The sequence below is a fragment of the Stenella coeruleoalba genome, assembly GCF_951394435.1.
Source record: "Stenella coeruleoalba genome assembly, chromosome: 20".
Lineage (NCBI taxonomy): Eukaryota > Metazoa > Chordata > Mammalia > Artiodactyla > Delphinidae > Stenella > Stenella coeruleoalba.
In genome coordinates this window covers 7,168,433-7,181,487 of record NC_137166.1, presented here as the reverse complement: position 1 = coordinate 7,181,487, position 13,055 = coordinate 7,168,433, and the positions used below count along the sequence as shown (strand labels likewise).

The 13,055-nt window shown below is 42.5% G+C and overlaps 1 protein-coding gene across 1 annotated transcript in view; it reads left to right on the top strand.

Moving 5' to 3' along the window:
* GAN (gigaxonin) overlaps positions 1 to 13,055 on the top strand; it is a 61,968-nt gene that overhangs the window by 30,831 nt on the left and 18,082 nt on the right. The window contains exons 2-9 of the mRNA XM_079907884.1: positions 1,240 to 1,354; positions 3,647 to 3,997; positions 6,153 to 6,370; positions 6,590 to 6,711; positions 10,317 to 10,429; positions 11,398 to 11,547; positions 12,461 to 12,597; positions 12,856 to 12,984. Coding sequence (XP_079764010.1) covers positions 1,240 to 1,354; positions 3,647 to 3,997; positions 6,153 to 6,370; positions 6,590 to 6,711; positions 10,317 to 10,429; positions 11,398 to 11,547; positions 12,461 to 12,597; positions 12,856 to 12,984 — 1,335 coding nt within the window. The remainder of the gene's footprint in view (positions 1 to 1,239; positions 1,355 to 3,646; positions 3,998 to 6,152; positions 6,371 to 6,589; positions 6,712 to 10,316; positions 10,430 to 11,397; positions 11,548 to 12,460; positions 12,598 to 12,855; positions 12,985 to 13,055) is intronic.

Below are 13,055 nucleotides of genomic sequence, written 5' to 3'. Positions count from 1 at the left end.
CAACTAGAGAAAGCCCGCGTGCAGCAAGACCCAACGCAGCCATAAATAAATGAATGAATGAATGAATAAAAAAGAGAGAGACTTGAACTGGACATGTGTTTCACAGAAGAGGAAACACGGGGCTACAGACCTTTGAAGAGCTGTTTAGCACCTGGGTAATGAGGGGAAGGCAGGTCACAACCACCACCGGAGACCATACTTCTCTCACTGGATCGTGCATTGGAGGATTAGGAAGTGGGACAGAGATAAATGTCATAGACTTTGTGGGTCCACACATCCCCTTACATATACCAGATGAGGCTAAAAACTGCTCCAGCTACTTTGGAGAATAATTGAGTATTAGCTCATACTTTGGAGAAGAAAGTAGCTTAATTCTACTCCCAGGGATACACCCAAGAGAAATTCTTTTGCGTATCACAAAAGGAGACATATACAAGGATAGTCATAGCAGTACTGTTCACAATACCAAAAACCTGGAGCCCCAGCCCAGGGGCTCATCAACAGGAACGTGGCATACTATACAGCAGAAAGAGCAAAAGAACGCGTGTGATATGCAGCAAGAGGAATGACTCAGCAATATAATATCAAATGAAAAAAGTTAGCCCCAGAAGATTACAGACAGCATGAAACACTTTTATAAAATTAAAAACTTAAAATTATATGTATACATTGATTATCAATAAATCTATATATGTTATAGGTTACATATATTTCATGGATACAAAAATAAAAAAGAAAGCAAGAGAAAATTGAATATAGGTGGGATTTAGGATAATAGTTACTTCAGATGGGGAAGCAGAGGAATGAATTGGTGGCGAGGACCATTTGGTTAGAAGCAGGTTATCGTCAGGGTCCTAGCTTTTGTTTTGGGTGGTAGGTTTGTGGGGTCCTTGTTACATTACTGAAAATAATTGGATAATTAAATACAGGGAAAAAAATAAGCCTAAAGGGCCTAGGGTTCCCAAGGTGAAGTAGAGATCCTTGCTCACATGGACCTTAGTGGTTTGGTTGTCTGTTTCGTTTGTTTTTTTTAAGAGGTAGCACTCTGAATCCTGGAACAAATGCTTTGTAGTTAAAAGTCATAAAAAATATGTTGCTCTAAAGTTAACAAACGAAATGTTTTAGGTGTGATTCATATATGGATACGTATCATATACTTTATAGAGTATTTAGTGCATAAATATTTCCAGCTATTTCTGTTCTTTCATAGAAATTTTACATGTTTTTTCCCTTTCTTAGGACAAAGTTAAACTATAATCCTCCAAAAGATGATGGATCAACCTATAAGATTGAACTTGAAGGGATATCGGTAATGGTTATGAGAGAGATCCTGGATTACATCTTCAGTGGGCAGGTATGATGAGACACAGAGGAAGGAGGACTGAGTAGAGGCTCCTCAAGCTCAGGGTGAGGGTCTCCTTCATCCACTCTGTGACTGAGCAACACCGCCATCTCCATCTTCTGTCACTGTGTGCTTGACTTGGGTCTCCTCCTGGACATGGCACCCAAGGGTGTTCTTTCGGGGCTCTGCCCTTGAAGGAAAAGCAGACTAAGTAAGATCTTACCCAAATCCCAAGTTTTGTTTCTACCGTCCTGAGCTCCACCTTCCAGTCTGAGACATGAGGAACATGGGATGCTCCCTTCACTGCTGTCTTTTTGTTTTTTAAATCTTCATTCCAGCCTTGCTTTGTACCCACACTATCGGGGAACTCGTTCTGTCTCCACAGCATGGACTTGGGAGCCTCCTTGGGCGGTGGGGATTATTTTGTAGAAATAAAGACTTCGAGATTCACACCAGGGACAGGCACGTGCATCATACTCATGACGCCTCCGTCCTGTTGCCTCAGGAGGACCAACATCCCTGTTCCCCCACATTCTTTCTTTCTGATTTCCCTTTAGTCTCTGTACCCATTTATATTTCTGGGGATTTCATGAAAGCCAAGGAAGAAAGTGATCAGTGGCTAGGGGTCCTTTCCCTTTCTTTGCCCTCCTCCACCCCACTACTCCCCTGTTGATGTGATTTAAAGTGTATAGCATGAGGACTCTTAAGGATAACCTTGGGTGTGAATTAGGAAGAAGTTCATGTGCCTCACATCTCATTACGCAAGAGTACGTTTTATCTTTACTCCTTTTGAGGGCTCACGTCCTGCTCTCTCCTTTATTCCTTCTTCCTCATTCTTCTTCTAATTTTCCTTTTGTAAAGGCTCTGTCTCCTACATAAGTATTCTGAGTGTACTGCTTACTTTCTCTAAATATGTTCATTCTGTCCAGAGTCAAACTCGGTGATCGTCATCCTCTTTGAAGTTTTTTTATTTCATTTCATGATGTTATCACTTTCTCTTTTCTCTGAACACTGGGTGGTGGGTGTGTGGAAATAAGGTTATGTGTATGATTATTAAAAATAAATGAATTTAAACCAATTTGGGGACAGCCCTTAAAATACTGGCAATGCTCAAAACCAGGCTTAGGTCCAAACTCTTATCTAACTTGTAAAATCAGTTCAGTGGCAGTTATAACAAGTTAGAGGAGTGTATTCATGTTCAGGCTTGCATTGGAAACTATGGTACAGAATGTGCAAATTGTGGTAAAATGTTTCTTGCTGCACTTCACTGTGAAATCTCTCCTTAACACTTCCTGATGGAGGATAAATACCCATTCTTTTGGAGAGTCTGGACCGTTCGTGATTGCGACAGTATTTTAGGGGCCTGTTTCTTGATGTTGCCTTACTGTTGCGTAGAAAAACTGTGAAGTGGTTGGAGGAAGAAGCATCAGTCAAGAAATTGAAGAAAATTAAGGGGAAGTAAATGTTCACAATGATTAAAAAAAAAAAAAAAAAAATCGGGCTTCCCTGGTGGTGCAGTGGTTGAGAGTCCGCCTGCCGATGCAGGGGACACGGGTTCATGCCCCGGTCCGGGAAGATCCCACATGCCGCGGAGCGGCTGGGCCCGTGAGCCATGGCCGCTGAGCCTGTGCGTCCGAAGCCTGTGCTCCACAACGGGAGAGGCCACAACAGTGAGAGGCCCGCGTACCACAAAAAAAAAAAAAAAAAAAAAATCTTCTTAGGGATTTATTCCAGAAAGTAGCTTTGAGACCAAATTGTATCTTTTGCACCAAGTGCAATGTTTGGTGTTCAGAATGAGGCCCCTTGGGCAGTGTGGCTCTCCCTCTCTTCAAGGGTCCGTGTGGTATCTTCCACGTACCATTTGGCAAAGAAGTGAACTTAATGTATTTGGAGGCAGGATTTTCATTAGTTCAGGTGCTAGCATTTAAAGAAATCGCCTTCAGTTTGCCATAGCATGCGGAACTTGCCATTTCCTAAGCATTTCAGTCATTTGAGGTTTTTCTCTAAGTATAGAAGCGAGCCCCATGGACAGTTCACCTTGGCAGGGATATTGGTGGTTCATCTCGGTAAAGGAAGGGAAGAGCTGGGAAAAGTTAATCAGCCACGCGCTGCCTATGTTGTCCGCAGGTGCCTTGGTGCCCTCGGACTATTCTTGAAAACAAAGCTGCACCGTATGAAATTGCTAGTTTTCAATCATCTTTGACCTCTACAAATGGAGCTTTCATATGGTCCAGCCTGATAGATTAGTGGTTGCGTTCTAAATATATACATTCAAACATAGACTATCTATGATCATTCTTACAGATCCGGCTGAGCGAAGAGACCATCCAAGATGTTGTGCAGGCAGCAGACCTGCTCCTGCTGACGGATCTTAAAACTCTCTGCTGTGAGTTCTTAGAAGGCTGCATTGCCGCCGAGAACTGCATCGGAATCCGAGACTTTGCACTCCACTACTGCCTGCACCACGTCCATTACCTGGCCACAGAATACCTGGAGACTCACTTCCGAGATGTCAGCAGCACAGAGGAATTCCTAGAACTGAGTCCTCAAAAGCTTAAAGAAGTGATTTCTCTTGAGAAGTTAAACGTTGGCAATGAACGATATGTATTTGAAGCAGTCATCCGATGGATAGCACATGATACAGAAATAAGAAAGGTACTCGTACTTTATAGCGTGCTCTGACTTTGCCTTTTCACTTATTTATTCGTTTGTTTATTTTTAATCCAAATTCTAGATGTTTTATTTTTCTCCTCCAACTTGAAAAACTGACAAGATTGTGATCTAAACCATAACCTGGAAAACATCTTCCTATAGCCTCACTAAAGCAGTTTGTTGTTCAGACCAGTCTACCAAAGTCCATGTAACTCATCATATAGCAATGAAAATAGTAATACTTACAAGTCACATGATATCCTTTGAATGTTGTTATTCAGGGGAAAGGGATTTCAGGTTAAGCTGAAGAGTATAGAAATGCACCCTATACTCCTCATCCTAGCTTTCAGCATCCTTCCCTCTGCAATGGTGGGCTAACCCCTACAGGGACTCTGATGCAGGAAGTGGGGTGAGAAAAGAATGGAATTCTGGGAGAGGGCTGAATTCTGGCACTGAGCTTTCCCTGGAGTGACTGGCACCACTGGAGGAGAAAGTGGGAGAGCATTCCGGAGCTGTCATGGCAATGAGGTTCCAAATAGGAAGGTTCTAGGAGTGACAGCCTAGGAAGGAAGGGTCTTAGAGAATATCAGGCTTGAGATCCACATTGTTAATACATTGGGGGAGGGAGCTCTCACATTTAAATCACAAGGCTTTAAGTCTAATGTTTATATACTAGAGGCTCCAGTTACTATATCAAAATAAAGAAATATATTAGGTTTCAGAGTGGCTTTCAGAATGCATAATTGCATTGTTAATTGTTCTTAGTAACTCTTGGCTTACATTTTAATGATTATCTTGTAATTTTTAAATTCTGCAGGCCCATGAGCATGTCCACTTAGAAACCACATTCGTAGCTTCAGCTCCTTAGTACAATTAGTGTTCTGTTTTCCCCATTGGTGGGGTAGATTGGGAAAGGGGATAGAAGAGTTTCCACCTTGCTGCCACCACTGAAGTATCTTCTCTCTGACCCTCTTCTTGCCTTAAAGTGATGAGGGCATATAAGATGGAACGGCTGCTGGGAAACAAGAGGCAGTTCCTCATCCTGTGGTTAACCTGAACTTGGTGCTGTAAGGACTGTTGGCTTTTATTACTCAGGGTATAAAAGAGTGTACCTTACAATGGCAATTTCAAAGCCCAGAAAAACTAGTCACCTTATGTACGTAGAGTGCTATAGTCAGTTGGTTCAAATCTGATGATTGAGTATGAAAAGTATATCATTCAGGGACTTCCCTGGTGGTCCAGTGGTAAAGAATCTGCCTTCCACTGCAGGGGACGTGGGTTCGATCCCTGGTCGGAGAACTACGATCCCACATGCCGCGGGGCAACTAAGTCCGCACACCACAAGTAGTGAGCTCGCGTACCTCAATGAGAGAGCCCGCGTGCCACAAACTACAGAGAGAAAACCCTCACGCCACAACTGGAGAGAAGCCCACATGCCGCAACTAGAGAGAAACCCTAGCAGACTGTATACCATAATGAAAAGATCCCTCATGCCTCAACAAAGAGCCCACGTGCTGCAAATATGACCCGACGCAGCCAAAAAATAAATAAATAAATAAGGAAAATAAACAAGTAAAATGCATGAATATTTTTTTTAAAGTATATCATTCACATTATACATGTTAGATAATTTTTAACAGTAATTACTGAAGAAATGATTATATAGTACTCAGGATTTTTTTTTTGAAATTTGGCTTTTTCAGATTTTTCTTGTAATGTTAATGTTGATACATGTTCCTTATCTAGCTGACCATATTGTATCAAGCTATTCCTGTACATGACGTTTCTATAAATGTGATGTAACTCACAGCACATCCAAGCATGTGAAATAAGGCAAATCATAGCAGGGTTCTTCTAAGTTTTCCTGCTGCTGTGGGAACCCTGTAGGGCATTAAAGAAAGTTGCTTAAAACTTCGCAGGGATACATCAAATACAAATCTGAAGTGATGGTTTTTTTTAAGTTAAACTTTTATTTATCAAGGCCAAGGGAAGTAGAAAGAAAAGGGGCCGTAAACACATTCAAGCAGTACTGACCCTTACCACTTGCCTGTTGATAATCTGACTGTCAACAATTTTAGTCTTCCAGGAGTGGGAAAACGTATATTCTAAATGTACAACGTATTCTCCATTTTTCCTCCCCGTGCTTTCCGCCCTCCAGGTCCACATGAAGGATGTCATGTCAGCGCTGTGGGTTTCAGGGTTGGACTCGAGCTATTTACGGGAGCAGATGCTGAATGAGCCGTTAGTCCGAGAGATTGTCAAAGAGTGCAGCAACATCCCTCTCAGCCAGCCGCAGCAGGGTGAGGCCATGCTCGCCAGCTTCAAGCCCCGGGGCTACTCGGAGTGCATCGTGACCGTCGGCGGAGAGGAAAGAGTGTAAGCATGGCTGTGAGCCGTTTGATGGGTGGTGGTGTAAGGGAAGAGAGATTTCCACGGAAACAGAAATGTATAACACTTTTCAGTATCTAAAGCCTAATAGCAATAGATTTTTTTAAATGTCTGAAACATTCTTTAGCGTAGTAAAACTAGTCCTAGTTATTATAAGCAGAAGTACATAAAACATACTAACTACTAATCAGTTATCTCTCTCCTTAGTTCGCGGAAGCCAACAGCAGCGATGCGATGTATGTGCCCCCTTTATGACCCTAATCGGCAGCTGTGGATTGAACTGGCCCCTTTAAGCATGCCGAGAATCAACCACGGAGTCCTCTCAGCAGGTACCGTGCTGTCACCAAGTTTACCTAAACACAGGATCAAGCAATGTCATTTCAGAGTTGTGCAGAATGACTCAAAACCTTTTAAAGAAATAATTTTATTATCCCTCTTAGGGTGGCTCTAGCTTCCAAGACTATGGTAAGAAGAGTGTCTTCCGTCAGTCCTTATCGTTCCCAAATCTTAAATACGTAGCTGTTTTTAAGACGTCACTTGAGGAGCATTTTATTGGATGACTTAGCTGATAGAAGAGCAAAACTCAGTGACTCTTACCACCCGTTAGCTGGATGATCACACCTGAGGCGCGGCACTTCCTTGAGCCGTGAGAGCCTCTCATCTTGGAAAGTTGTGCAGTGTAGAATCGCAACATGTAACTATATTCAAAATAAGAGCGTCACATAAAAGCAGGCATTTCAGATGCAACTCGAGAAAATACTGCTTAACTTAGCTCTGGCTTCAAGTTGTTTTATGACAGGAAGTATGTTTCGGTTGACGTTTACAAATTTGGAACGTTACTCAAAGCTTTCTCTCCAGGAGGTGATGGGGAAGGCTGTCCTTGCTGCCTTTCTCTTCACCTTGGATTTGCCTTGCTGGCTTCATCCTGCAAGTGCCATTTCACTTCATTCTAACTATTGTTAGCAGCTCTTCGTTTATAGTCTCTGCTTGCCCACAAACATTACCTTAAAAGTTTTAAGCTATGCCACAGTGTACCATATTTTAGATATACCTAAAGCTATGGAATAGAAATGGAATCGTAGGTTCCACAATTATTGAAGTTTTTGTCAGTGATAATCAGCTGGATGGAGTGGTGTAGGTAACAGGATGTGGGTCTGATTTCTCTGTTCCTTCTTAAAATTAGCTTCCTTAAGTTGTCCTACCATAATGTGTATACATGTGCATAATTTTCACACATGCACACCTACCACAAAGGTTCCTATATCACTGATTTTCAGATTTCCTAGAGAGGTTGTTGTTTCAGAAACTTGAAACAATGAGGAGAGGAATTGTGCCCAGTTGTATTCATTGAAGTTGTGAAATGACTGAGTAGTTCCTATTTGTCCAGCTCATTCTGTGTTTCTTCTTTTCTTGCCTTTTTTCAAAAAATTGATTGACTTTTTTGTCATTCGGTTTTTTTCCCTCTCTACCAGGTTAGAAGTTATATTCTATGTCTACATTCCTTTGAAGGTCACTTTATGTTTGTTTTGTTTTGTTTTTTTAATATTTACTTATTTATTTATTTGGTTGCGTTGGGTCTTAGTTGTGGCAGGTAGGTTTCTTGGTTGCTGCTCACAGGCTCCTTAGTTGCCGCTCGCCAGCTCCTTAGTCGTGGCACACATGTGAGATCTAGTTCCCTGACCAGGGATCGAACCCGGGCCCCCTGCATTGGGAGTGCGGAGTCTTAACCACTGCTCCACCAGGGAAGTCCCCTGAAGGTCACTTTTGAATCCACAGCCTGTACTGTTAACAAAGTCTAGTAGTATAAATAGTACATTTATACTCTTATTTTTCATATTCCATAGTCTTACAGTATTAAAACACATAGTTATTTATAAGTAACTATCTACATATATATGTTTATCTGTTTTATACACATATCTGTAGATAGTGTTCATTTAGATGTATCCACATATTTACCGCTTTCTTTGTTTTTCCCTCTTACTCGTCAAACTTTCCATCTAGGACCATTTTCCTTCTCTCTGAAGTTCATCCTTTTGAATTTCCTTTAATGTGGGTCTAGTGGTAGCAAACTCTTAGATTTGTTTGTCTAAAGATGTCATTATTTTGCCTTCATCCTTAAAGGATATTTTTGCTGGGTATAGAATTTTAGGTTGGCATCTATTATTGAAGATGTTTTTCCACTGACTTCTGTCATTCCTGTTGTTAAGTCAGTTGTCAGATCTAAAGTTCTGCCTTTTCTCTGGGCTGTATTTAAGATTTTCTTTTTGTCTTGATTTTTCTGCCATTTCACTGTAGTGTGCTTAGGCAACATTTTATTTGAAATTTTACCATATTTGGAGACTGTTGGGCATCTTGACTCTGTCGCTTGGCCTTTCATCAAATCTGGAAACTTCTTGTTTGTTTTGTCTTCATATGTCATCCTTGCTCCTTCTCCTCTGTCTCTCTGCTTTTGGAAGTCAGATCAAACATGGCTAGACCTTTCTGCTCCAGCCCCTGCCTTCTACCTTCTTTTTGTTTTCTTTTTCATCTTTTTGCTTCTCCATGTTGCTCTGTGATTTCTTTTGATTTATCTTGCACTTAATGAATTCTCTCTTTAACTGTGATGGATCTGCCTTTAAATCCATCCATTGAATTTTTTATTTAATCTGTTTTTATCTTTTTTTCCCTAGAAATTCTCTGTAATTTTTTTTCAAATCTACTATGTCACTTCTCTTGTCCCTTCTTCTAGAGTTACCTTCACATTTGTCTTTTTTAAAACATAGTGAGCATTGTTGTTTTATTGTCTTTCTGATTACTCCAATATTTGGAATCTTTGCAAGACTACTCCCTATTGTCTGCTTCTGCTGTTTCTTCTTAATAGAGTCTGGTTTCTTTGTATACCTGAGTATCTTTGGCTGAGTGCCAAAGATTGTTTTATTAAAAATTATTTGTAGGGGGCTTCCCTGGTGGCGCAGTGGTTGAGAGTCCGCCTGCCGATGCAGGGGACATGGGTTTGTGCCCCGGTCCGTGAGGAACCCATATGCCGTGGAGCGTGAGCCTGGGCCCGTGAGCCATGGCCGCTGAGCCTGCGCGTCTGGAGCCTGTGCTCCGCAACGGGAGAGGCCACAACAGTGAGAGGCCCACGTACCGCAAAAAAAAATAATAATAATAATTATTTGTAGGGATAATGTGATGTTTTAAAATCTTAGAACGTTAGAATCTAAAACTTAGATAAACATACTTTCTTCCATAGAACTTTTGTGTTTTTTTCTGCCAGTTGCCTGAAAACACTACTAATTTGTAATTACTGTAAATCGAATTCCAATTTTGAGATTTCCTAGATAAGCAAGGAGATTTAAATCTGGCTTCTAATTCTGGTTGGCCTTCATCCTGATGGTTAGAACTTCAGCGAGGCTTTCCTGCCAGAAGCCACGCCGTCTGTGGGCCTGGGATTTAGATTTCTATCTTCTTCATCCCCTCAAAGCCATTAAGAGAAAGGTTGCATTTTTCCCAGATTGCTAAACGCCCTCACAGCAAAATGGTTTCCATGCATGGTAACCTCTCTAGGGCCCACAGTTCCCTTCAGTTTTACCATAGTGTCTTGTTGGCTTCTTCTCCTTTAAGAAGACTATTTTAAATAGAGTCTGGGGAACAGAACAGATGAACTGAGATAACTCGAAGTCACTTGCTGACCGGGTGGGTGGTGTCAGTTTTCCTCTTAAGGTGCAGGGTAGTGGGAATCCACTCAGAGATCCCGAGGCAAGCGAAATGGTCAGAGTGACTCACAGATTTGGCTCTGTCACCCAGGCTTGGTAAGATCTCGAACCCGTTGTTGTCAGAGAAGGTATCTCCACATCCTATCTCTGCCCTTACGGCATTTGTATTTGACTAGAGATAGGTGTTGAAAACTTACATTTCAACTTCCTTGCATGTCTTCTTCGATTTTTTGCAGAAGGATTTTTGTTTGTATTTGGGGGCCAAGACGAAAATAAGCAGACCCTGAGCTCAGGAGAAAAGTATGACCCAGATGCAAACACATGGACCGCACTGCCACCAATGAACGAGGTAAAATACTGCTTTTGTAATTTGTCTGATGTTTCTTTTTTCCCTTTAGCACTTCTGTTTGCTTTGCGTTTGAGTATAAGGAAAGAGGTAGCAGCCTCGCCAAGCCCCCCTGCCTGGTACGCTCGTGCCCCCCTCCCGGCTCTGCTCCCTGTGCCTTCCCTCGCTCCCCCTTCTGAAGCCTCCTAGGAGTGCACTTGCTTTGGGACCTTTGCCAGGTACCCACGTGGCTCGCCGCTGGCTTCCTTCAGTGTTTGTCCTTATGGCTCCTTCTCAGCGAGGCCTCCCCCGGCCTCTCAGCGCTCCTGCCCCCTCCCCTGCTTTCCTTCTCTTCATACCACGTAGAACCTCCTCACACACTAGATCTTTCTCAACGGTTCGCACAAGCTTTTTGATGATGGCAGCGCATTTCGTTTGTGTGGTCAGCGCTCTCCCTTCAGCGCTGGAGTGGGGCTGGGCGCCCAGGAAGTGCTGTGAGTGGATGAGTGTGAAACACATCAGGTTCTGTTGCTCCAGGCAGCCTTAGCCCGGGCCTCTCGCCCTCCCACCCCCACCTCTCCAGCCGCAGGCAGTGCTGTTGACGTGGATCTTACTTGACTTCACACGTCAGCTGGGAACCACTTGCTGCCCACTGCTGTACAAAGATCATTTTACAGAGCCACACGGTAATAGTTCTCTTTCTTGTCGTGAGCTGTTGTGAGTAAAAAGTAAGGATTCTGCCAGTGAATTCACCACGTGTGTAGTTCCCTTGTTCCGGGAAATTCCTGGACTTGGGTTCTCTGTCTATTGTGATAGAAGAATGAGCTGCTAGGGAAATCAGAAATATTTGAGAGAGATGGTTTTGAGCCTGGTATTTCTTTGCTGGAACGCTGGAATATAATAATGTCTGTAATATTTATTAAATGTATGAATATCAGCTTTCAATCTGATAGTTGGCCTTTTGTCTACAAAGATCTTTGATGTCTTTTCAGGCAAGACATAACTTTGGAATTGTGGAGATAGATGGGATGCTGTACGTTTTAGGAGGAGAAGATGGTGAAAAAGAGCTGATTTCCATGGAATGTTATGATATTTATTCTAAAACCTGGACAAAGCAACCCGCTTTAACCATGGTTAGAAAGGTGAGAACGATATCTTGTGATAACTAATTCACAAATTGGATTTTAAAGTTATGTTTCTTCATTTCCTACGTATGCCTTTTAACACAATTGATAGTGTTAAAAGAATTAACATGATAGAATTCTGTCTTTGTGGGTAGCTTGCCTTCACTATTACCAGCCACACACCAAGCTAGGAAACGGTGTGTGAGAGCGTTTACCTTGGCAGTGGGCTCTGGGCAGCGCTGCTGTGTCCGAGGCCCACACCTGATAAATGCTTTGTGGCTGCACTAACCTAGGAAGGAACCAGGTCTCCCAAACCTGTTTTCTTAATCATTGTGCAGGACTGGGGAGAAACATTAATCCATAGGTAGAGAACTGCCATTGCTGAGTAGGATGAAAACAAGTGGCTCGTGTTAGCTGTTTACAGCTCCGTCTGTATTTCTTTTCCCTGGTGGAGGCTGGAGTTTCATCATCAGGCCAAAGCCTTGTCCAGCGCCCTAGGTATTTTACACCGTGGGTACCGGGATTTACTCATAATATGATCTCTCACCGTCTGTGCCCTTTCGACTGACTTACTTGGGGCAGGAACTGAATGATGTCTTGCTCCAAGGAGTCCACATCTGGGACTCTTGAAATCGTGGTGAGAACAGAGAGCCTGGGAAGCCTCTTTAAAAGTTAGGATTATTTACTCACTTAGCGGAATAGTATTAGATGGAGTTAATCCTTTTCTGAGGATTAACAGTGTGTGTATTACCTTGCTCTTCTCATTTTTAAAAGCCTCTGTTGTAATATTGGAAGGCACCATACATAGTCTTACTATTAGAAGTCAGATCCTTTTCCAGATATTTGCCAGTGCTCTCTAGCCAAGCTGGTATTTACTCGCCCAACTTTAATAATAAATGTTGCCTCCTCCACTGTTGCTTTCTCCTTTCAGATTGGCTGCTATGCAGCTATGAAAAAGAAAATCTATGCCATGGGTGGAGGATCGTATGGAAAACTCTTCGAGTCTGTGGAATGTTATGACACACGGACCCAGCAGTGGACCGCTATCTGTCCACTGAAAGAGAGAAGGTGAGAGAACTTGGATAAGGACTGTGCAGAGCCCCCTTCACCTGGCTTTTGTTTTTCCCTTCTTTCCGGCTAATCTTTTATTTGACTTGGCATTTGGTTGATATAACATTAAATTAATAAGCCATTTCCTGAAAAAGGAAGACCCATGTATTTGTGAAACGTTGAATGGCGCAGAGCTGAAACAAGCGTAAGAGGAATTATGGAATCGGGTCATGGGTTGTAAATCTAATACCTAGTCTGCCCTATGTGGCCTTTCAGGTTTGGAGCTGTAGCCTGTGGAGTCGCCATGGAACTGTATGTATTTGGGGGAGTCAGAAGTCGTGAGGACATCCAGGGGGGCGAGATGGTAACCTGCAAGTCGGAATTCTACCACGATGAGTTTAAAAGGTATTTATGAATGGTTTCATGCGGCTTCTGCAACTTTTTCTTTATGCTTTCAAAGGCATGTTTTGCTTTGT